At 39.6% G+C, this 22840-nt stretch overlaps 1 protein-coding gene across 1 annotated transcript in view; it reads left to right on the top strand.

Annotated features, from left to right (window-relative positions):
• Positions 1 to 22840, top strand: part of ADAMTSL1 (ADAMTS like 1) — a 624112-nt gene that overhangs the window by 135634 nt on the left and 465638 nt on the right. Inside the window, exon 2 of the mRNA XM_075279894.1 lies at positions 7158 to 7277. Coding sequence (XP_075135995.1) covers positions 7158 to 7277 — 120 coding nt within the window. The remainder of the gene's footprint in view (positions 1 to 7157; positions 7278 to 22840) is intronic.

The raw sequence follows: 22840 nt of genomic DNA, 5'->3' as shown, positions 1-22840 counted from the left end.
TTATACCTTAGCTCTGTTTTGTCTTCACTTCTGGCTTTGGCTCACAATCACTGATGTAAATCATTGAACTGCCCATGTGAACGAGGCCTTAGAATATTGTGTTGCTGACAAAAACAGGAGTTCATGTATAAAATTGCACAACAAGGCTACAACGGCAACCATTTCACATTTCTTAAAGGATTGTATTGTTTAGAAAATAATATTCATGAAACTGAACTCAAATTTGACATCAGTTTATAATTTATTTGTTATACAGTTCAGTCTACATGCTGAAATTGTAGGAGCTAGCACTGTATGATTGTGACTGCTTATGATGTCCAAGGGTTCTTGGATTACCTCACAAAGCGTGAAAGCTGTGGTTACTTGTTCAGTCTGTTCCATCCATTACAAACAAAGAGTCCAAACAGAGTAACTGGTTAAAGGGGTTGTCCAAAATCCAAATGTGGAAGAAAAAGTCTGACATAACAGGTGAAAAGGATATAGGATCATAACCGGCAAAGCCAGTAGTGCAACTAGATTCAAAGACTGAAGAGGACACTGAACATCTGTATTTACTTTCACTGACTTCTTAAGATGATTATTGTTATGATTGGGGCTTGTATTCAGGATGTCCGCTCCGGATGACACCTGTAATATGTTTACAAATTCATAAGAGTTTTATGCAGGAATAATGACATGTGCACACTGTACCAATAACATAGATTTCACTGTTACACAGTCCAGTAATCATCAATAGAGCATGTGCTAATGTATTACTGGTCCTCACATATGTATTACTGGTCCACACATATGTATTACTGGTCCTCACATATGTATTACTGGTCCTCACATATGTATTACTGGTCCTCACATATGTATTACTGGTCCTCACATATGTATTACTGGTCCACACATATGTATTACTGGTCCACACATATGTATTACTGGTCCTCACGTATGTATTACTGGTCCACACATATGTATTACTGGTCCTCACGTATGTATTACTGGTCCTCACATATGTATTACTGGTCCACACATATGTATTACTGGTCCTCACGTATGTATTACTGGTCCTCACATATGTATTACTGGTCCACACATATATATTACTGGTCCTCACGTATGTATTACTGGTCCTCACATATGTATTACTGGTCCTCATGTATGTATTACTGGTCCTCACATATATATTACTGGTCCTCACATATGTATTACTGGTCCTCACATATGTATTACTGGTCCTCACATATGTATTACTGGTCCACACATATGTATTGCTGGTCCTCACGTATGTATTACTGGTCCACACATATGTATTACTGGTCCTCCTCACGTATGTATTACTGATCCTCACATATGTATTACTGGTCTTCACATATGTATTACTGGTCCTCACGTATGTATTACTGGCCCTGATGTATGTATTACTGGTCCTCACATATGTATTACTGGTCCTCCTCACATATGTATTACTGGTCTTCATGTATGTATTACTGGTCCTCACATATGTATTACTGGTCCTCACATATGTATTACTGGTCCTCACATATGTCTACAGCCTAGTTTTGAGCATTTCCCTGTAAAGCTGGCCATACACAACAGATTTTAGACTACTGGAGTAACAGTTTTTGATCTGTCTGCTAATAGTTGTTTGTACACAGACTTATGACAGTCTGTCTTATACAGCATATGTATTACTGGTCCTCACATATGTATTACTGGTCCTCATATATGTATTACTGGTCCTCACGTATGTATTACTGGTCCTCACGTATGTATTACTGATCCTCACATATGTATTACTGGTCCTCACATACAGTCCTATGAAAAAGTTTGGGCACCCCTATTAATCTTAATCATTTTTAATTCTAAATATTTTGATATTTGCAGCAGCCATTTCTGTTTGATATATATAATAACTGATGGACACAGTAATATTTCAGGATTGAAATGAGGTTTATTGTACTAACAGAAAATGTGCAATATGTATTAAACCAAAACTTGACCGGTGCAAAAGTATGGGCACCTCAACAGAAAAGTGACATTAATATTTAGTAGATCCTCCTTTTGCAAAGATAACAGCCTCTAGTCGCTTTCTGGAGCTTTTAATCAGTTCCTGTATCCTGGATGACGGTATTTTGGACCATTCCTCTTTACAAAACAATTCAAGTTCAGTTAAGTTTGATGGTCGCCGAGCATGGACAGCCCGCTCTCAAATCATCCCACAGATGTTCAATGATATTCAGGTCTGGGGACTGGGATGACCATTCCAGAACATTGTAATTGTTCCTCTGCATGAATGCCTGAGTCGATTTGGAGCGGTGTTTTGGATCATTGTCTTGCTGAAATATCCATCCCCGGCGTAACTTCAACTTCGTCACTGATTCTTGGACATTATTCTCAAGAATCTGCTGATACTGAGTGGAATCCATGCGACCTTCAACTTTAACAAGATTCCCGGTGCCGGCATTGGCCACACAGCCCCAAAGCATGATGGAACCTCCACCAAATTTTACAGTGGGTAGCAAGTGTTTTTCTTGGAATGCTGTTTTTTTTTTGGACGCCATGCATAACGCCTTTTTGTATGACCAAACAACTCAATCTTTGTTTCATCAGTCCACAGGACCTTCTTCGAAAATGAAGCTGGCTTGTCCAAATGTGCTTTTGCATAGCTCAGGCGACTCTGTTTGTGGTGTGCTTGCAGAAACGGCTTCTTTCTCATCACTCTCCCATACAGCTTCTCCTTGTGCAAAGTGCGCTGTATTGTTGACCGATGCACAGTGACACCATCTGCAGCAAGATGATGCTGCAGCTCTTTGGAGGTGGTCTGTAGATTGTCCTTGACTGTTCTCACCATTCTTCTTCTCTGCCTTTCTGATATTTTTCTTGGCCTGCCACTTCTGGGCTTAACAAGAACTGTCCCTGTGGTCTTCCATTTCCTTACTATGTTCCTCACAGTGGAAACTGTCTCAGGTTAAATCTGAGACAACTTTTTGTATCCTTCCCCTGAACAACTCATTTCAATACTGAAATATTACTGTGTCCATCAGTTATTAGATATATCAAACTGAAATGGCTGTTGCAAACACCAAAATATTTAGAACTAAAAATGATTAAGATTAATAGGGGTGCCCAAACTTTTTCATAGCACTGTATGTATTACTGGTCCTCATGTATGTATTACTGGCCCTGATGTATGTATTACTGGTCCTCCTCACATATGTATTACTGGTCTTCACATATGTATTACTGGTCTTCACTTATGTATTACTGGTCCTCACATATGTATTACTGGTCCTCACGTATGTATTAATGGCCCTGATGTATGTATTACTGGTCCTCACATATGTATTACTGGTCCTCACATATGTATTACTGGTCTTCACATATGTATTACTGGTCCTCACATATGTATTACTGGTCCTCATGTATGTATTACTGGCCCTGATGTATGTATTACTGGTCCTCACATATGTATTACTGGTCCTCCTCACATACAGTCCTATGAAAAAGTTTGGGCACCCCTATTAATCTTAATCATTTTTTTGTTCTAAATATTTTTGTGTTTGCAACAGCCATTTCAGTTTGATATATCTAATAACTGATGGACACAGTAATATTTCAGGATTGAAATGAGGTTTATTGTACTAACAGAAAATGTGCAATATGCATTAAACCAAAATTTGACCGGTGCAAAAGTATGGGCACCCTTATCATTTTATTGATTTGAATTCCCCTAACTACTTTTTACTGACTTACTGAAGCACAAAATTGGTTTTGTAACCTCAGTGAGCTTTGAACTTCATAGCCAGATGTATCCAATCATAAGAAAAGGTATTTAAGGTGGCCAATTGCAAGTTGATCTCCTATTTGAATCTCCTCTGAAGAGCGGCATCATGGGTTACTCAAAACAACTCTCAAATGATCTGAAAACAAAGATTGTTCAACATAGTTGTTCAGGGGAAGGATACAAAAAGTTGTCTCAGAGATTTAACCTGTCAGTTTCCACTGTGAGGAACATAGTAAGGAAATGGAAGACCACAGGGACAGTTCTTGTTAAGCCCAGAAGTGGCAGGCCAAGAAAAATATCAGAAAGGCAGAGAAGAAGAATGGTGAGAACAGTCAAGGACAATCCACAGACCACCTCCAAAGAGCTGCAGCATCATCTTGCTGCAGATGGTGTCACTGTGCATCGGTCAACTATACAGCGCACTTTGCACAAATAGAAGCTGTATGGGAGAGTGATGAGAAAGAAGCCGTTTCTGCACGTACGCCACAAATAGAGTTGCCTGAGGTATGAAAAAGCACATTTGGACAAGGCAGCTTCATTTTGGAAACAAAAATTGAGTTGTTTGGTTATAAAAAAAGGCGTTATGCATGGCGTCCAAAAAGAAACAGCATTCCAAGAAAAACACATGCTACCCACTGTAAAATTTGGTGGAGGTTCCATCATGCTTTGGGGCTGTGTGGCCAATGCCGGCATCGGGAATCTTGTTAAAGTTGAGAGTCGCATGGATTCCACTCAGTATCAGCAGATTCTTGAGAATAATGTTCAAGAATCAGTGACGAAGTTGAAGTTACGCCGGGGATGGATATTTCAGCAAAACAATGATCCAAAACACCGCTCCAAATCCTCAGGCATTCATGCAGAGGAACAATTACAATGTTCTGGAATGGCCATCCCAGTCCCCAGACCTGAATATCATTGAACATCTGTGGGATGATTTGAAGTGGGCTGTCCATGCTCGGCGACCATCTAACTTAACTGAACTTGAATTGTTTGTCCAAAATACCTTTATCCAGGATCCAGGAACTGATTAAAAGCTACAGGAAGTGACTAGAGGCTGTTATCTTTGCAAAAGGAGGATCTACTAAATATTAATGTCACTTTTCGTTTGAGGTGCCCATACTTTTGCACCGGTCAAATTTTGGTTTAATGCATATTGCACATTTTCTGTTAGTACAATAAACCTCATTTCAATCCTGAAATATTACTGTGTCCAGCAGTTATTAGATATATCAAACTGAAATGGCTGTTATAAACACCAAAATATTTAGAACTAAAAATGATTAAGATTAATAGGGGTGCCCAAACTTTTTCATAGGACTGTATGTATTACTGGTCTTCACGTATGTATTACTGGTCCTCACATATGTATTACTGGTCCTCACATATATATTACTGGTCCTCACATATGTATTACTGGTCCTCACATATGTCTACAGCCTAGTTTTGAGCATTTCCCTGTAAAGCTGGCCGTACACAACAGATTTTAGACTACTGGAGTAACAGTTTTCGATCTGTCTGCTAATAGTTGTTTGTACACAGACTTATGACAGTCTGTCTTATACAGCAATCCATCAACTAAAGTTGGTCACACCATGTCTGCCATGATCTGTTGTTTATGGACTGACAGACTTGTGGGAAATGTTTGCATTGTGGGCATGCATTTGTACTGCTAACGATGATCTCTCTAATCTAAACTAAATCTAAACTAGGCCCCTGCCTACCTTCTAAATTACTTAGGTTACGAAAAAAAACATTTTTTCCTAGATCAGTGTGGCTGTCATGTGGCCCAGGCACATTTTTAGATTTTCCAGTGACATACCATTTTCCCATTTCCAGTAAACGGAATGTCACCAATAATAACCCACCTCCCCACCCTATCATACTTACCTGTCACTTGTTCTGGGCAGCCAACACCTCCTCTTCTTGATGTCTGCCAGTCGCCCACACCTGTGCAATAGAGCTAGCACTCTGGTTCTATTGTGCAGGCATGACCGGCAGACATCAAGAACAGGAGGTGCCAGTCACCCAGCACAATTGAAGTTTTGTGCCAAGAAGATCGAGCCTTTAGGACAGGTAAGTATGATGGGTTGGGGAGAGTTGAGATAGCTAGAAAGGGATGGTAGCTGGTGGGATAGCTAGGGAAACAGGGAGGTGGTGTGAGTGAGAAGGGGAGGGAAAGGGATTGAGAGAAGGAGGGGGAGGGAGTGAAGCGCAAGACATCATGGTAGTTATAGGAAAACAGAACAGGAAGCTACCCATATAAACAATTGCAGAAGATGCCAGGAGCATCTCACAAAGAAACCCAGAATATCACTCAAAACACTTGGAAAAGTATTTGGTTACACTTATTAACCTTTTGACAGCACTAACAAACTTTTTGGAAAATAATGTTTTGCCCGGAAAACCCCATTAAATCAACCACCATAGAATAAGCACCTGGCACCTCCTTGGTTCCCCTCTATAGCCTGGGATGTAGCTTGCACATTATAGTTACTGTAGAAAGGAAACACTCAGCCCAATCTCCTAACTATGCCTAATGAAAAACCCACAGCTATAACAAAATACACATAACCAATGACACAGTATAACATCCATATTTTATTATAGTTTATTATATCATATTGTATCAGTAGTTTTTCTACCATTTTGTGATCTGTACCTACATTTATCAATAGTTAGACAATGTAGACCATTGTAAGCAAGGTTCTCTTTCCCACTTGTACTTGTACTTGTCAGTCAACTGATAGTTTTGTATTTATTGTACTTGCTTTCACACAATGTGTATATGGAATTAATGGTGCTCCAAAAATAAAAAGCAATAATTCATATAGTTCAACTAATTTCAGATTGTGCCCCCTTGTTCTTGGGTTTAGTTTTTTTTTTTTTAAATTAGAAACACTTTCTTCCAGAACCTTATTTATACCTTTAATATATTTAACCCTTTCATTCATGCCCCCTTTTCCTTCTTTCCCAAGGTTGTACAGATTCATTGTTTTCACCTCTTTCCTGATATGTTTTATGCCTCTGACCCGCCACTGTTTCTGTATTGGTCATGATAGGTTATAGACATTCGTGTGCTCATAAATTACAATTGTTTTATTCATCCAATGCATCTAAAATGCAAAGCATCTTTACAAATCTTTTTGTTTTTGTGCCCATTGATCCTATGTAGACCAACCGATGTCTTCATGGTTACAGACTACAAACAAATCATAGGAAGGGTTAATCCTGCAGTCAGACTCCCTTCCCTCCTGTCTCCTACTGTATTTCTCAATACAGTAATTTACAGAACATTTTAGTGGAGAAGGTTAGAAAGAAGTGAGGGCTAAATGTTATAGGTGCTGTTTGACGATTATGTTGTGACTATATACATATATTTTCTTAGGTTTTTAGCGACCATACACAAGGAGCTGTATTTCTACATGAATTTCCTTTGATAAGAAGAGAAAGTCACCAGGATGATTTTTTAGCTGATCTGATGAACACACATAAGACTGAAGATCCGGTAGGATGGTTTTCTATATATTTCTATTCAACAGTTAAAATGAAGTTACATGCAATACATGCTGCTATACTATTCAGCGTTTGTTCATGCTTCCTCTATGAGACTAACTGATTTTGCTGTAGGTCATAGATTAAAATGAAGTCTACCACCAGTTTTTAGCATATGCTTCTAAAATTTGTTATGTAGGGGAAGGTATAGCTCATTTTTACAACAAACTGTTGTGCTTTTGCAATGTGTCAATTTGCTGAAATAAGACTTTTAATCTTTATGTAAATTAGATAAATTGTATGTCATGTGGTGCCCGAATTTCCCAGTTAGCGCAGCTTTCCTCTTTTTCATCACCTTCTCCTGCCAACTTTGATCCCAACCTGGTACCACCTCCTTTTCTCACAATTGGCAAGTAGACAACTTCTTGGTGCATTTTTGGTGCAAACAACTGTCCTCCATAAATTTGCCAATTATGTGTCAGTAAAGTGGTGTTACTAGTTTAGTAAATTTCCCCAAGTATGTTTCAAAAGTTTATGCCTTGCCCTACAAAACACTATCAGCTGCACATGCTAAAAACTTTTGTTATATTCCTTTTAGTGTGCTTTGAATTAGTACATGACTACAATGATGTAAGTTGATAGTCTACTGTATTTACTGTACTAGATGTCGAAGTCAATAAGCTTCTATATTCCCAGCTATTACCCAGGTTATGCCTGTTATATAATATTTAGAATGTAATGTGTTCTTTCTGGTTGTGATGAGAACTCTGCAGCTGAAGCTTTTCCTTATCATGACTACAATGATATAAAGTGATATTCTACTGTATTTACTGTAATAGATGTCGAAGTCAATAAGCTTCTATATTCCCAGCTGCTACCCAGGTTATGCCTGTTATATAATATCTATGATATACTGTTTTTTGTGGTTGTGATGAGAACTCTGCAGCTGAAGCTTTTCCTTATTGTTTTCTTTTAAGAGCTGTGTACCTGATAAATTAAGGGAGACCTATGGCATGTGTGTGTCCACAGACAATTCATATAATATGTCGGCATACATTTCATCCATTGCTGAATTGCTTCCCTTTAAAAACTGAGAAGGAATACCATGAACATTTAAGTCATATTTTTAATCTGCTGCCAAAAATCTGTCATTTAGTGTACTGGAAACATGATGAATTGCATTGAAAGTTTAAGAAAACATATAACACATTGTTGGATATATTCAGGCTGTATTTGCATTTTTTGTCCATTATGTAACATATAGTGAATAAATATACTTACATTGATTTATGTTAGATGCTGTTATATTACTTAATGGGGTTTTCCGGACCTTAACATAACATTAGGATATCCTTAGTGTAGGCTATCAATATCAGTGGAGTCCAATTCCAGGAACTCCTTTAGCATATAAGAATATGAGGGCCTGGCGAGCATACATCGATGGCATACTCTAAGGTAAGGCCATTAATGGGTTTGTCTTACAAAACATAGACTTCTATAGTTTGTAAAAGAAACATCTTCTCACTACACTTTGCTTTAGACCAGTGATTCCCAAAGTGGTACAGGTGGACCCCCAGGGGTCTCAGCCGCGACACAAATTTCCATCATTAGATCTAATCTTCACATTTTTTGACGAGTTTTGGGAATATGGTAGAAATGTAGCAGCAGGGGGTCCACCGAAACCACTAAAATTTTGAAAGTGGTTTACGAGAAAAAAAAGTTTGGGAACCTCTGCTTTAGACTTTAGTACCTGCCTTGCAAGACAGCTATTTGTTGAGACTTTACCTACAGTATATTACTTCTTCATTTGGCAGTCTATACATAAAAATCATCATATCATATTCAATGGCCTGTTGTTCTAGCAACAATCCTCTAGTGGACCTTGCCAGTATTTGCTTATTTCATAGACGTCATGTGTAGCACAAGATTCATGGAACCAATGATTGACTGCAGAGAATGTATGACATGTCATCACTGTAGCCAAGTGAACAAAGATCACTACAGCATAAGTTGTAGATTAACGATTTAACAGGTAAGTAATAGTAATTTTATTTTATCACAATTTTTGCTATTAAACATTTTTTTGAAACTCCCAGACAATGGACAATCAATTTAAAGAGAACCTTTCACCACCTCCAACAAGTCCAGCTCTTTACATCATTTAGTAGCTGCTGCTCCACTGATTCTGAAACAGTTGTAATTTTTTCTCTAGCTCCCACCATTCCTAACCAATCAATGCTATTAGTTTTGGTGCCTGATATGCCATTTAGACTTTATACTGGAGGGCAGTGTTAAACAGGATCACCACCACCTTGCCCTCCCACTTGACACCACCCTTCTAACATTATAGAGCTAAACAGCAAATCAGGCATCAAAACTACCTGCGACTGTTGCTCAAGAATGGGGGGGGGGCTAGACATGACTAGAGAAATTATTCCAATTGCACAGGAATCAGTCAGGCAGCACCTATTAACCTAGGTCATCAATATATGACTAGTGGGGACATAGAACCTGGGGCCCAATAGTCAGCTTGTTAAAAAAGCCTGTAGTATTTCTGTGAGTGCTGCTGCCTCCTTATTGAATACCAAGCACAGCACCATACATGCTTTAGTGGACCTGAGAGGTCTGCTGTATCGTATAACCAATGAATGTGACAGGAGAGCACAGGGAAGAAGCCACAAGTAACCTCTTCAAACAAGTGCTCGGCACGGGTCCCGGGGGTCGGCTCACTACCATTCACATATAGATGACTGTCCTAAGGACTCCTAAGTTCCAGAACCCCTTTATGTAGGAAAAAGGTGGCATACACACAATAATAATGGATCTGTGGTGGAAATGTCCATCTATGCAAATGTATTAGATGAATGTAGCCAAATATAAAAAAATTTAATACCTTCACCTTACACCTTTATCACCCTCCACGCCCAACGTGCATGGTTTAATGGCATGTTTTACCAAGTCAGACTACAGTGCGCCTACTACCACAAAAGAGCAAACATCACAGTATGAAGCAGAAAGGACAATTATTTGCCGCCATGTATATAACAAGTGAGTGTATTTTCGTCACTTATTCCAAGTATCTGCTGTCTGAACATAATTAATGATGTGCTGCGAGAGTCACTTAGTGGTATGTCTACAGGTGCCACGAGGCAGTCTGTGTCACAGATTTAGCTCTTTGCTGTCTAGGAATTTATTTCATACAAACATGATCTGGATTACACAATCTAACAAGAGAAGACATTCCATGTAACACTCAGAAGTTCTTCCAAAGTGTGCAAGCGTGTCATTCCCTTGCATCCTGCATAACTTTCTGCCTGTGAAGAGTGACAGTGAGAAATTCTTTAGGATTTTAGCCGCTCATTGGCGTGCGCTCACTTGAAATAGCTGTCTGCCTTCTGAGGAATGCAGCCTGCAGCCATTCTTGGCTCCGTTTTATAAGTAACTCTGCAAGTCAGTTAGATGTCACTAGATGGATAACAAGCCGTCACAACCAGGACTTTTCTTATATTGATTACATTCAAATTGGGAGTTAATCTTTGAAATTCTTACATATTCTTACATTTGTTGTCATTGGATTGGATCATCTCATGGAATTCATTTGCTTTTCATTACCTAGTATTAGTTTTTATACACTAAGACATTAATTTTATATGACATCTTTTTGTTTCAATAGTTTTTATTGAAGAAATTTTCAAATAAAATATAGCAGAAAACATAACAATAACAGAGTGCAATCAAGTAACAGATATAAGACATATTTTATGGGATATTCCATACGATGGCCTATTGAAACAGGTGAGCATTATTCTTGTGATACACTGGAGGGGTGCCAAGATTTTTTTGAAGATTTAAAGGGAATCTACCACCTCTCCCAAGCATATTAAACCGTCACCACTGTGTTACAGACGTACATTACAGTCATGTATGTCACTTTGGTAGTTTTGGAGAAAACTAACTTTGAAGTCTTATACAAATGAAGCAGTTGGTACACTGTGGATGGGTCTTCAGCTCACTGGAGCACTGCGCTAGTTGCTCAAGTAGGAAGGGTGATGTCATAGTAGTAGGAGAATGAACTCTCACTGCATGGGTGGTGTAGGCAGGAGGTGGTAGGTGTCTGATAAGCAAAGTAAGTACCCCATATGATTGAGGCACATGAAATAAGTTAAATGCAGTTTGGGACAAGAATGTTTGGGGGCTCACGTACTGGCAAAATTAAAATTGCCCATAGGATTAAAACTTGTTGTTTTAGGTGACCTTTCAAGATAAACTATCTTGTGGGAGGGGCCCTCTATCCCATTGTGCCAGTTGGTCACTGTTAATATTATATTTGTTTTGTATATTTTGTGTACCGTATGTAAATCCTCAAATGTAAAGCTCCATGGAATTAATAGTGCTATAGAAATAAACAATAATAATAAACAATAATACTAATAATGTGTGTTCATAAGGAGTACACTATTTCCAGACAATATATAACTTTTATTTTGCATTATATACCAGTTTCTCACTCTACATACTACTTCTCTAGTTTGTAGTCCTCTCTGAGCTTGTGGGTAGAGAATAGCTGTCATACACTGCATACAGTAAGAAGAAGAGAATCTGCTCTTTTTAAAGGGGGTTTACCAGCTCTCCCAAGCACAGTCAACTGCCGCTACCATGTTACAGAATACATTATTTGAATAAACAAAATACCTTTGCTATGCATGTTAAATTTGCAGATTTTGGGGGGAAAACAAACATAGTTATGCAAATGAGGGAGTTGGTGCACTGGGGGTGGGCCTTCAACTTCCTGCAGCATTTCACTTACTACTCAATGATTGATTCTTAGCAACTCCTGCCAGTGCTACATGGTGTAGTGGAATTTGATTAACGAAATAGGATAAATACAACTTACTGACATTCCCCTAAGGTCCACATATTCATATCAAGATCAGTATATTGGATTTCACTATTATAGATCCCTGGTTGTACTTGGGGTTGTCAAAATTGTTTACTCAAAAAATGATCCAATTTATGAAAGAAAACCTTAAAACTTAAGACAAAAGTAAAGCTGCCCATTTGGCAGAAGGAGGGTAGAAGGAAAATTGTCTGATAAAAGGCATTTGTTTCTTGTAAGATATTTTACAAAGTTTCTTATAATCATGTGCTCTTTATTTATGTATAGCATATTTATATTATATGCTAATATAATTTTTTTTTTTATATAAATTTCAATTTGTCCCACAACCCCACCTCTCAATTGCCATATTTTTCAGACTCTAAGATGCACTTTTTCCTCCCAAAATTTGAAGTACGAATGTGGGGTGTGGTGCTGGTGGTGATGGGAGGGGTGAAGGAACGGGGTCACAGCATTACCCCACTCCTGCTGCAGCTGGCTTCCTTCAGTGGAGCTTCCTGAATTAATGTTGGTGATCAGACTCCACTCTGATCATGGGCATTACTACTTTAAAGCCCCCCCTAATATATATAAGTAGCCCTCGGGATTGGTGAGGGCTGGGTATCTTTCACTTTGCAGGCCAGCTCCTACACAGCAAGATTGCAGGAGCTGACCTGTGTCTGTGATAACTGGGAGCCTTATGAAGGGTCCCAGGCCTGTCATAGTAATATTACTATTATAGTTAAAAAAAAAAGATCTGGGGGTAACATGGTGGCTCAGTGGTTAGCACTGCAACCTTACAGCTCTTGAGTCCTGGGTTCAAATCCTGCCATGAACAACATCTGCAAGGAGTTCTAAATCACCCCATTCCCTAGAATACATATAAAAGTGAAAAATGACTGTAAAACACATTAGGTATCCCTGTGTCTGAAAATGGCTAGTCTACAAATTTATAAAAATATTATTCCCGTAGGGTGAATTTCATAGCAGGAAAAAAAAAAATAAAGTGCCAAACTGTCATTTTTTTTCGCTGTTTTGCCTCTGATTTGAATAAAAAGTGATTAAATCAATAGCTATTCCTTAAAATGGTATAACTAAAAAGTACACCTGACCCTGCAAAAAAGATGCCCTGCACACCCCCGTACAGCTACAGGGCCACCTCTCAATGTGGCCCTGCAGTTGTTGCAAAACTATAACTCCCATATATTATTTATGCTGTTAAATATTTTACCCCATTTTTTTGCTTTAAATTTTTTCCCAATTCTCCTCCTCTAAAACCTAGGTGCATCTTATGGTATGGAGCGTATTAAAGTCTAAAAACACTGTACGTCTCCCAAATATAGGAAATGCATGACCACCAGGTACAAACAGACAAAATCAAAAAGATGATTCATGTCCTCAACAGGTTAAAGGTCGACGTGTTGTAGCCCTAACACTCTTACTGTCACAAAACTTGAATCCATAATCTTCCAGTATACTGTATGCTTATGATCCTGTTTTAATTTACCATTGTTCTGTAGGTCATCTGTTTTCCATTGCCTTGTTCTGTTATTTATTTTCTTCTATCTTGCATTCATTTGTTCCCTCTAGAATAATGCAGCTTAGGGACATTTCCAAGCCGATAAGCTCTTTGAATGTGTGTAAAAGCTATGTGCATTGTGCTTTAAAACCCTTTCCCTATATCCACCATACTATTACAGCAGAAGTGTTTAAATATGACAGCCACCATAGCTAACACGTCTCCGCTCTACATATTATGGGCATTAACCCTTCAGATGCCTAGGTCAAAGCTGACTGAAGACACCATTTTCCCTGCAGCACATGGGTGCTGCCATTTTAATATAGATAGCCATCCCCATCCGAAATGGGATCCAGGAACGAGATCTGGGGGCATTCCATTAGCTTGACAGCTGTATTCTTGTGGATCATGAACTGTTCCAAGTCTTCTCCATACTTTCTTTTTCCCATTATTCTGGTACTGGTCCAAAGAATGCTGTTCCAGAACTGTGTTGGCTTCTTTACGTGTTTTTTAGCCTTTCAGTTTTTGAGGCTGATTAAGATTTGTACCTTGTGGTTTACCCTCTGTATTTGCTCACATGAAGTCTTTGCTTTGTAGTAGACTTAGATACTGGTGTACCTACTTCCTGGAGAGCGTTTTTCACTTGGGTGGATGTTGTGAATGGGTTTTTCTTCACCAAGGAAAGGATGCTGCGATCATCCACTACTGTTGATTTTCATGGACATCCAAGCTTTTTTGAATTTCTGATCTCACCAGTGCACTTTTTTTTTTTTAACAGAATGTACCAAACTGTTGATTTGACCACTCCTAATATTTCCACTTTTCTTTATTTTCAACGTAATAATGGTCTGTTTCACTTCCATTGAGAGCTCCTTTGACTACATGTTGTGGGTTCACAGTAACAGCTTCCAAATGCAAATGAAACACATGGAATCAACTCTAGACCTTTTACACCCCATTAAAAATGTTTTAAGATAATCATACAGTTACCTTTGGTACCTTGAAAAAGAGGCACGTATTGCAGAGCTATAATTCCTAAACCCTTCCTCCAATTTGGATGTGAATACCCTCAAAATAAAGCTGAAAATACAGCCTGGATTCACCTGTCTGCATGGGGGTGCTTTCCATCCACCAGGGGTGCATTCCATCTGCCAGGGGTGCATTCCATCTTTCAGGGGTGCTTTCCATCTACCAGGAGTGCTTTCCATCTGCCAGGGGTGCATTCCATCTACCAGGGGTTCATTTCATCTGCCAGGAGTGCTTTCCATCTTCCAGGGGTGCATTCCATCTACCAGGGATGCTCTCCATCTACCAGGGGTTCATTTCATCTGCCAGGGTTGCTTTCCATCTACCAGGGGTGCATTCCATCTGCCAGGGGTGCATTCCATCTACCAGGGATGCTTTCCATCTACCAGAGGTGCATTCCATCTTCCAGGGGTGCTTTCTATCTACCAGGGATGCTTTCCATCTACCAGGGGTACATTCCATCTACCAGGGGTGCTTTCCATCTACCAGGGGTGCATTCCATCTGCCATGGATGCTTTCCATCTCCCAGGGGTGATTTCCGTCTTCCAGGGGTGCTTTCCATCTACCAGGGATGCTTTCCATCTGCCAGGGGTGCATTTCATCTGCCAGGGGTGCTTTCCATCTACCAGGGATGCTTTTCATCTAACACAAAACCCCTTGAAGTTAACTAAGTGCTACTTGCACATCCACAGTATACATTCATTTGAAGCTACTGTTGAATAGTAATCTAATAGTGAGTGTATATTGAAGATTGCATGTTCCTTAATGGTATTTACATGTGAAGTACAGTATACTTTACATAAACACGCTTCAAATACTTGTTTTTGTAGTAGAAGTTCCACCTGTGGTAACAAGCATAACCCTGAAATGAGAAATGGAACAAGATATATTAAATGCAATGAGGTCATAGATTGCCATAGGGTTACATCATATATCATGTGTCGTTTAAGCCTACTGCTTTGCAGGGTTTGCTGTGCGCAGATTGAAAGATATTCCCACTGTCAATAATTTTGCTTTAATAATGGGCTGGGTCTTTTACATTACTGCAGTAATTCAATGGGTACTGTTGAACGCGAGGTCACACAACACACGTAAAGGTTGTAGTTTTGTATGCATTCATTTCCCATGGATATTATAAAGTACAATTTCATAACTATTCCATAGCCTTTCTGTCACCAGAAGCAGCTTTGGTTTCCTCCCTCCTTTGTCCCCACACCTTTATTTCCATGTGTCTTATTGGCAGCAAATATTATGAAAAATTTTCCTCTAAAATAGTGTCCGCATCTGTGTCTGCCTCTGCAGGACAAAAAGATTTGAGGCATTCCTCTCTTGGCTGCTATAGATTACATCAACCCCAGGGAAAATGCAGCACATTATATTTCAATTAGATGATTTCTATGTAAAAGAGAGATGACCTGAAAGGCTACAGATGCTCGTGTATCAAAGCCCATACACTACTCTTATAGTGAACATTTTAGATTTTCTGTTTGCTTTTCTGAATTTTTCCTTAGGTAAATATATATATATATATATATATATATATATATACATTCCTGTATTATCAAGTATATTTACATTACACGAAGGATGCTTTTCTCACATGTATATATGTAGTAGTATTTGCACTGGGTACAGAAGTTATGTTTGCATTATCATCCAGTGGAGGAAAGCTGTGATTGTGAGATCCACTCCGCAATACATGGATGGGGTTGGGGTAAACACCTATCCTGGATTTTTAAAACCTTAAGCACTGACATTGATGACAACCATGATACAGACAAAAATCGGAGTCCCAGCACTGTCAAACTTGACAATGAATGGGTAACTGAGACAACCCTCAGGGCTTTCTGGTCAGAGTATCTGTTAGGGCATAATTCACAAAGTGTATGTCATGCAGATATAACAAACTTAACATTACATTCTATTAATTGATCAGGTCTAACCTCAGGGACTCATATTTTAGGCAGGGTCACTGTTATGCCTTGACCCCTCAATACAGTAGCCTTTACTGTAAAGGGAGGAATCAAAGACTGCTGCTAGATGACTTCTGATACTTGTGAAGTTATACTGCATTAATATAAAACTTTTTTTTATTATTTTAAATAAGCCGTAAGTAGTCGCCCTGTATGAAGACTTATACAGCCAGAGTTTTCCCAACAAGACCCTGTACATATAAAAAGAAACAGATAAAATACTATTACAAGAAGGTAGTGATGCAAAATGGGAAAACTAAAAAGAAAAAAAATAAATACAGAAAGAAAGTAAATCTGACAATGTGGACTGTCTCAAAAATAATCTGGGAGTAATGGGAGATGAGGAAAAGGCAATTATAATGATCAATGACATGATGACAGGTAATATATATTATTTACTAGCTGGTGCCCGTGACTTCGTCTGCGGTGATTGTAGGAGTGGGTATATACAGGCGTGGTTAAGGTTTTCGTAGTGTGTATAAGGTATGGGATATGAAATGTAAGTTTGTATCTTGTTTTTGCTGTAATTCAGAGAATACGTGAGACTTTTGTGTTGCAGTTACTTTGTATTTGAGCTGCTATACGGTGTTGTGAGAAACTTTACATAGTGACTTTGGGACAGAGGTATTTGAAGTTAACCCTTTCCCGCCGATGGCATTTTTTGATTTTCGTTTTTGACTCCCCTCCTTCTAAACCCCATAACTTTTTTATTTCTCCGCTCCCAGAGCCATATGAGGTCTTAATTTTTGTGGGACAAATTTTTCTTCATGATGCCACCATTAATTATTCTATATAATGTACTGGGAAGCAGGGAAAAAATTCAAAATGGGGTGGATTTCAAGAAAAAATGCATTTCTGCGACTTTCTTACGGGCTTTGGTTTTACGGCGTTCACTTTGCAACCAAAATGACATGTCCCCTGTATTCTGTGTTTCGTTACGATTCCGGGGATACCAAATTTATATGGTTTTAGTTACATTTTGACCCCTTAAAAACAAATCCAAAACTGTTAAAAAATTTTTTTTTAAAAAAGTCGCCATATTCCGACAGCCGTAACTTTTTTATACGTGCATGTACGGGGATGTATATGGCGTCTTTTTTTGCGGGACTGGGTGTACTTTGTATTTCTACCATCTTCAGGAAATGTTATTGCTTTGATCACTTTTTATTCAAATTTTTATCAGAATCAAAACAGTGAAAAAATGGCGGTTTGGCACTTTTGACCATTTTTACCGCTACGGCGTTTACCGAACAGGAAAAATATTTGTATAGCTTTGTAGAGCGGGCGATTTTGGACGCGGGGATACCTAACATGTATGTGTTTCACAGTTTTTAACTACTTTTATATGTGTTCTAGGGAAAGGGGGGTGATTTGAATTTTTAATCCTTTTTTTTTTGTTTTTAATATTTTTTTTACTTTTTTAAAACTTTTTTTTGCATTTATTAGACCGCCTAGGGATATTGACATGGGTGGGCGGTGTCGCGGATTGTCAGAGCGGTGGGGGTTGGCAAACATGGCTGCTCCGGAGCGTTAAAGAGAGCCTCCTGGAGTATCGTTAAGGTGAGGGGCAAAGTGGTAAAGTATGTGTATATGAGATTGTGTGGGGTTAGGGGCGAGGCTGCAGAGGGCAATATGAATTTTGTGGCTTGCTATGGTCCAAAGTGTGTGAGATTGCAGAGATGGTGATGTGAGTTTGGGGTTTGTGGGGGTCCTGGGAAAAACGTATGTGCGCTATTGTGACGAAAAGTAGCCTATTGCGCAATGGGGTGTATTAACTATGTTTGTGGAAAATTTCAGCCAAATCGGTCGAGCGGGTTTTGCGTGATTGACTAACAAACATCCGAACACACAAACCCACAAACATCCAAACTCACAAACTTTCACATTTATAATATTAATAGGATTATAGCACCTTTATAACCCAGGAGGAAGTGCGATGTTGCCTTCAAAATACTAAAATAGCAAAATTATACAACCCCAAGTCCTGAGGGAATTATGCGCTTTGATAGATAGACCCTTATATCTAATATTAAAAGGAATCAGTAAAGGCCTGTCTGTTCCACAAGATTGGCGCATAGCAGATGTGAAACCAATAATCAAAAAGGGGTCTAAAAGTGAACGCAGAACCTATAGACTGATAAATGTAATTTCTTTTGTGGGAAAATTGTTTAAAGTGTTTCTAAGAGATACTATCCTGGTGTATCTCAATAATAATAAACTTATAACACAGTACTAGCATGGGTTTATGAGGAATCGGTCCTGTCAGACTAATCAGATCAGCTTCTATGAGAAGGTCAGTTCCAGACTATATCATGGAGAGGTTGTTGATGTGATGTATCTGGGCTTTTCAAAGGCATTACTGTACCACATAACAGGTTGGTTTATAATTGAGAGTACTGGGACTGAGAATGCTTGTAACTGAGTTAACAACTGGCTCACAAATTGGAAATAGAGGATGGTTATTAATGGTACATACACTGGTTTGGTCACAATCACCAGCTGAGTGGCACAGGGGTCAGTACTAGGTCCTTTTCTTTTTACATTGCTATCTATGACATAGAAGGGGGTTTATAGAGTAGAATCTCAATATTTGAAGATATATTTTTCTTTTTATCACAGAAAAATAGTGTAATATTGCAGTGGTGTAATGTGGATAGAAGTAGTCATGCTTGGCCATGGAACCAAGTTTTATAATTATGTATTTAATAATTAAACACTAGGTAAAACTAATGCTGAAAAAGACTTGGGGATATTGGTGGACAATAAACGTCATTTTAGTAACCAGTGCCAGACAGTTGCTGCAAGGACAAATATAATTATGGAATGCAACAAGAGAGAAATAGATGTTCATGACAAAGACGTAGTTTTGACTCTATAGAAATAATTGGGCAGACTACCGTACTTATGGATTACTATACACAGTTTTGGGCACTTGTAAATTGGAACAACATTGCTGAAGAGAGGGTGTAGAGGAGTGTGACCCAGATAATTAAAGGGAAGGGTAGAATAGAGTAGATTAAAGACAGATTACCACCTTGGAGTTGTTGAGTTTGGAAAAAGATGGTTTAGGGGTGACCTAATTACAATGTACATAAACATAATTAGACAGTACAGAGATATTTATTTACACTGAGGCCTGTAAGTGTGACAAGGGGGCGAGGGGCATCCTCTACGTCTAGAGCAGGGGTGCGCACACTTTTTCAGCGTGTGAGCTACTTTATTAGCTGACCAAGGCAAAAGATCTACTAGGGCAGGGCCGGGGCTGACATGTGGGCGGAGCCAGACGGGCTTGTGGGTGGGGTTGGGTGTGTCTGTGGGTGGGGCCGGGCATGTGGGCGGGGCCGTGCGGATCGTAAGCGCAGGAGACAGCGGCGTTCTGTGGCCGCCCAGGGATCCCCGGTGTTTGTCTGTTCATAACTCAGGCTGAGAGTTATCTCTGGACACTGGCAGGCTGGGGCTGCGGCAGCCCCGCCTGCCAGTGTCCGAAGATGACTCTCAGCCTGCACTGTGAACAAGCAGACACCGGGGATCCCTGCATCCCGCGATCGACCCATACGTCCTTTGCGATCTACCAGTAGATCGCGATCGACGTATTGGGCACCCCTGGTCTAGAGGAAAAACTATTTTTACAATAAGGAAGGTGAGACTGTGGAAGACAGTGCTTCAGTGCTTCAGGATGTGGTGAAGGCTTGTGACGCTAGATTTACACTATCTCCAGGCTTTTTGTCGTTTGGGTCTGTTGGGGGACCCCAACAATGGAGAGCTGGACTGCAGCAGTTACACATGGACTGCAGCAGGACCCATTGACTATTCTTGGTGTCCACTATTTCCAAACCAAAAATTGGTGGAGAAAAAATTCTGCTAATTTTCGGTGGTTTCTGCAATTGAGACTCTTGCGCACATATGACCCCAACTTACCTTGTACAAGTGCTTTTTGATGCTGTCACAGGTTATGGAAAGTAGAAACTTTCGGGCTGAGGTGATTATCCTGGAATTTAGTCCAATTGACTTTTTTGGAGTTGAGAAGTAATTTTTTCTATGATTTGGCAATTGCAGTCAACCTCTTGGGAGTTTATTTTGCCTTCCTTTGAATCAACTTGCTTTTATAGGTTGGAGTCTTCATCCAACCTTATCTACTAGGTTACTATGCTGCTATGTCACTATGTCTTATGCCTGGTGCAACAAAAAATATAGTTAAATGGATTGTCCACTTTTAGACCAATATTGACAAACAAATGTACAATAAAAAGAAATACAATTTTCCAATATACCTCCTGTATCAATTCCTCAGGTTTTCTAGATCTCTTCTTGCTGTCATTCATTCTGTTACTTCTAGAGGATAAAAGTCTGACCCTGGTCATGTGATTTACGGTCCATGGTCATGTGATGAGGACACAGGTGCCGCTCGTTATAGTCACAGCACTGTAATCAGACATCTGCCTGATAACGAGCTGTGCACCTGTGTGCTCATCACATGACCATGGACTGGAAATCACATGACCATGGTCAGAGTTTTATCCTCTAGAAGTAACAGAATGAATGACGGCAAGCAGAGATCTAGAAAACTGAGAGGAATTGGTACAGAAAGTATATTGGAAAATTGTATATCTTTTATTGTACATTTGTTTGTCAATATTGGTCTGAAATTGGCCAACCCCTTTAAGTGCAAGGAGGAGGTGTTTTAATAAGAGAGGCATGTGACTTAAGAGCCAACAAAGTATCTAACACAAATGTAATGTGTAGAGGACCCTTTTGTCCACTTTGGTATGATAATTCCAGCTCTACACTGAATAACATCTTTAACAGTAAACCGGAGGGTAAAAAAGGTTGGTCACTGATGGCAAGCAGAGCCAGTTTCTTCCACTGGTCCAATCTGCTGACCCACTTGTTCATGGATTGAGGGTTTAGGGTATCTCCTTAGAGAGGGCAGTCTATGGTATCACTTAACATAGTTGCTCATGTGGTATGTATAGCTTTTCTGATGTGTGGCAGGTTGGTGCTACTACTTTTTGTAGAGATAGTGCTATATTCTCCAAATGCAATACACCAACAATGTTCTTGCTATTGTCACTGTCCAGTTGTAGCTTGTGGAAGACATTCAAATGGAAATTTTCTACACCAAACAAAACAGCACGTGGTCTGCTACATAGATTTTCTGGCCCAGAGTTGTAAGGCTGCATGTCAGTACTTTGGCTTACACAAATGAAAGGAGGGAGGGAAAGCTGAAGTAATTCTCTACTTTTTTCTTGTTGGTGGAATATGTCTATGGAGGAGGACATGGAGGACGTTAGTATGCTCCTAGTGTTCAAAACTTTGGACACAGCATACCATGAAAAGCATGTACTGTCTCCTAAGCTCCTGAGCAGTGTTCAACTTTCCCTCAGGTCCTCTTCCAGCCTCCTGATCGACGTCATGCTCCATGGAGGACCACTGGTCTGATTGGCCCTCAGTGGTTACCTGGGCACATGATATCAGCTAAGAGTTCACTTATGATTCCCATCTCTGTGTGTGCCCTGAGTGCCACTACCACAGCTACCAGTACCCCTATCCCCACCACCAAAATGTCTACAAATGATGATCTATGCATTTCAGTCATGTATTCCACTTCTACCTGATCCCCGCTCCTCATCAGAGTCCAAATGCTGATGATGTTATCAACAGGAACACTATCGAATATCTTCCATATTACACTGGGTGCAGTCCATTATGAGAAAAGAAGGTACCCTACAAAGGGGTTAGTAAAGACAGAGATGATGGAATAGAAATGCTTCCTATGGGTTGTAAATTATCTATAAGGAGGAGTAGATGCAGGAGTAATATGCTGAACACTGGCTCAAGGTCACAATGTCAGGCAGTAACTTCATCCAGCTGTGACGTAGATGATGAGTTGAAGTAAGCCATCCAGTCCACATTGTCATTCACTTCCTCCCCAATGATATACGACAGACGACAGAAAACTGCGGCCTGCTACTACTGGTTTCTAGTGGCTCACACCTATAGTCCTCTTTAACTGGCTGCACTATACGAAGGGCTTTCTACATGGTAGTGGGAGATGGAGCTCGCTCGGTTGCTGCCCAAGTTCGTGTGATCCATTTTCTCAGTCTTAGGGCCCCTTCACACGGCGTAAGCGCTCGGCTCATTCCGAGCTGTACACACGAGTGCATCTAAACACTTCCCATTCA

This window comes from Leptodactylus fuscus, chromosome 1 (assembly GCF_031893055.1).
Source record: "Leptodactylus fuscus isolate aLepFus1 chromosome 1, aLepFus1.hap2, whole genome shotgun sequence".
In the NCBI taxonomy this organism is placed as follows: Eukaryota; Metazoa; Chordata; class Amphibia; order Anura; family Leptodactylidae; genus Leptodactylus; species Leptodactylus fuscus.
Note: the sequence above shows the minus strand (reverse complement) of the source record. Positions and strands in the feature narration are given on the sequence as shown.